General features: G+C 30.5%; 1 protein-coding gene across 1 annotated transcript in view; it reads right to left on the bottom strand.

Annotated features, from left to right (window-relative positions):
• LOC105300956 (disintegrin and metalloproteinase domain-containing protein 5-like) overlaps positions 1-2,321 on the bottom strand; it is a 164,375-nt gene that overhangs the window by 118,983 nt on the left and 43,071 nt on the right. The window contains exons 5-7 of the mRNA XM_023520046.1: positions 1,714-1,792; positions 1,358-1,434; positions 394-572 (exon numbers count right to left, since the gene is read on the bottom strand). Coding sequence (XP_023375814.1) covers positions 394-572; positions 1,358-1,434; positions 1,714-1,792 — 335 coding nt within the window. The remainder of the gene's footprint in view (positions 1-393; positions 573-1,357; positions 1,435-1,713; positions 1,793-2,321) is intronic.

Genomic DNA, 2,321 nt, shown 5'->3' with positions numbered 1-2,321 from the left:
CGGATTTAATTTATAAATCCAGATTACATAATATTTTCAACTAAATAATTAGGCAGTTGAAGAAAAGGAATAATTTACATTAATTATCCAAATGCTCACATATAGGCAATTATCCAAATGCCTATATGTGAATATAGGATTGAAGAAACCAAATTAAGTTTTTGGTTTCTTCAATCCTATATTCACATATCTGTTTCCAAAATATCTAAGTTTTTGCTAAAAATAAGCATAACAAAGAATTCAATCTCATTCTCTATCCATTTTAAAAGTCACGCAGGGCCCTCATGAAAAAGTAAAATAATTTTAAGATTTGCAAGTCACCAAATTTTACTCTCAAAGTATTGTTCATGTCCCAAAATAATACTGAATAAGTTAAAATTAAAAAGTCAACACTTACTTCTGAACTTTTTCTACCTTGATATTCTGAATTAGTATGGCTGTAAGTGTCATTGTCTCCTAAGAGAGGAATATTAGTGTTGTAATCTTTTTCTTCATAAATTACGTGCATGAATCCTGATATAGCCTCCATTGGTTCGATTCCATATGAGATGTTTTTAAACTGCAATGTTCCCCTGAATGTTGAAATAATCAAAGCAATTCTAAAATGATTCTACCAAAACTGTAAATCTAATATTCTAATGAGAAATTTTGGCCAGATTTTTTTACATTTAGAGTCACCTTGGAACTAGACCAGTAATACTACAGGATATATATGGCTTTAAATTATAAATATTCTAAGAGAAATATTTTGATCTTCTTAAGTAAAGCATATTAGTGGCATGGATTCGTGTGCTAAAACAGAATAAGACCCCTTCCTAGGATATAGATTTTCTAAGCCAGTCTATAGAACCTACAGGCACCCTCTTCCTTAGTCTTAAGTCTCTTTCTTCTTTATGAGACATTTGACTCTCCCCTGACACTTAATGTCCTAAATCATTCATTTGTGTGGTCCAAATTAAAGACCCTACTTGCCTAAAAATGATTGGGAGCAGAGTGAAAGTGTTTATAAGATCAAGACATTCTATAATCATCAATCATCCTAGGAAATTAAGAAATCAGTGAAAATATAAAAAATTGAGGAAACTAAAGATATATGGAGAGACCAATCAACACCCCTACATTCAAAATTGCTCAAAGCCTCAAGCAGAGAATCCTGTCAAAATCAACAAGTAGCCTTCCATAAGAAACAAATACTGACCAGGTGACCAATTCTATTTTATCAGAAATTCTTGCTTATTCCTTAGGGAACTGAAATTACTAAGGTGACTGTAGAACCAGAAAAGATATATGTAGGATCAGCTCATACACTAGCAGGATCTAATACTGGCAAATGAAATATCTTTAAAATGGCTACAACCTGAGTCCTGAACATGTGTTGAGTGATACAAGAGAATTTGGAAAACCTGCAATATATCCATGGTAACTGCAATCCATCTGAAAAAAAAAAAATACACAAAAAAAAAACAAATGGATAATTTATTTTAAAAATAGATATCCCAGATATGTCATTTATATTTATTATGTAAGTTACCTTAGTACTTTAATATGAATGGCAATTACCTAATGAAGCTATGCCAGGCAAAAATGAGAACTAGTTCAGATAATTCAGTTTTAATGAATGTGTAAAATAATATTCCAGTAATTTCAGAATAATTCTATTTTTAAAGAAAATCCAGAATAAGAAATCTATAAGAAATAAAACTTAAGTCTTACCTGTTTTAACAAAAGTTTAGCATGTTGGGTGTCATCTTTGTCATAAGAATAAACAAAAGAACCCGAAGATAAAAATGATCTAGGCAGAAATCACAAAAATTTTGTTCAGTTTTTGAACCGGAAACCAAAAAAAAATTATTCTTCATAATACAAGGTTTCCTTTTACTGGGGAATTTAAAGTAGTGCCAATTATCTTGGCATATCTATTTTCCAAATATCTCTCTGTGATTTACAAGAAATCAGGTGCTGAAGGAAGCATTTTAACTATAGTGACTATGCCAAAATTCATGCTAATAAACAATACAAATTGCTGGAAATAACAAATAGTGAAACAATATAAGTCCCAATTTATAACATAGAATTTTCAAATCTTTGTCTTTATTGCTGATTGATTCCAGATTTTAAACCTGAATCTCCAAATTAAAATGTAGTTAGAACAGAATTTAGAAAGATTTTCTTGGCATTGCTACAAATTCATATTCACTCAGTTTAGCTAAGTATAAAGTTCTTCTCAATAAGCTTGGTCAGAATTTTCTTTCATTCTCTCCAGCAACTATTCAAAAACTTGACATCACTCCTGTCAATCATCCCACATATCCATCATGTCA

The sequence above is a fragment of the Pteropus vampyrus genome, unplaced genomic scaffold, assembly GCF_000151845.1.
Source record: "Pteropus vampyrus isolate Shadow unplaced genomic scaffold, Pvam_2.0 Scaffold8, whole genome shotgun sequence".
Taxonomy (NCBI): Eukaryota; Metazoa; Chordata; class Mammalia; order Chiroptera; family Pteropodidae; genus Pteropus; species Pteropus vampyrus.
The sequence above is the reverse complement of the archived record's forward strand: the minus strand, read 5'-3'. Positions and strand labels throughout refer to the sequence as shown.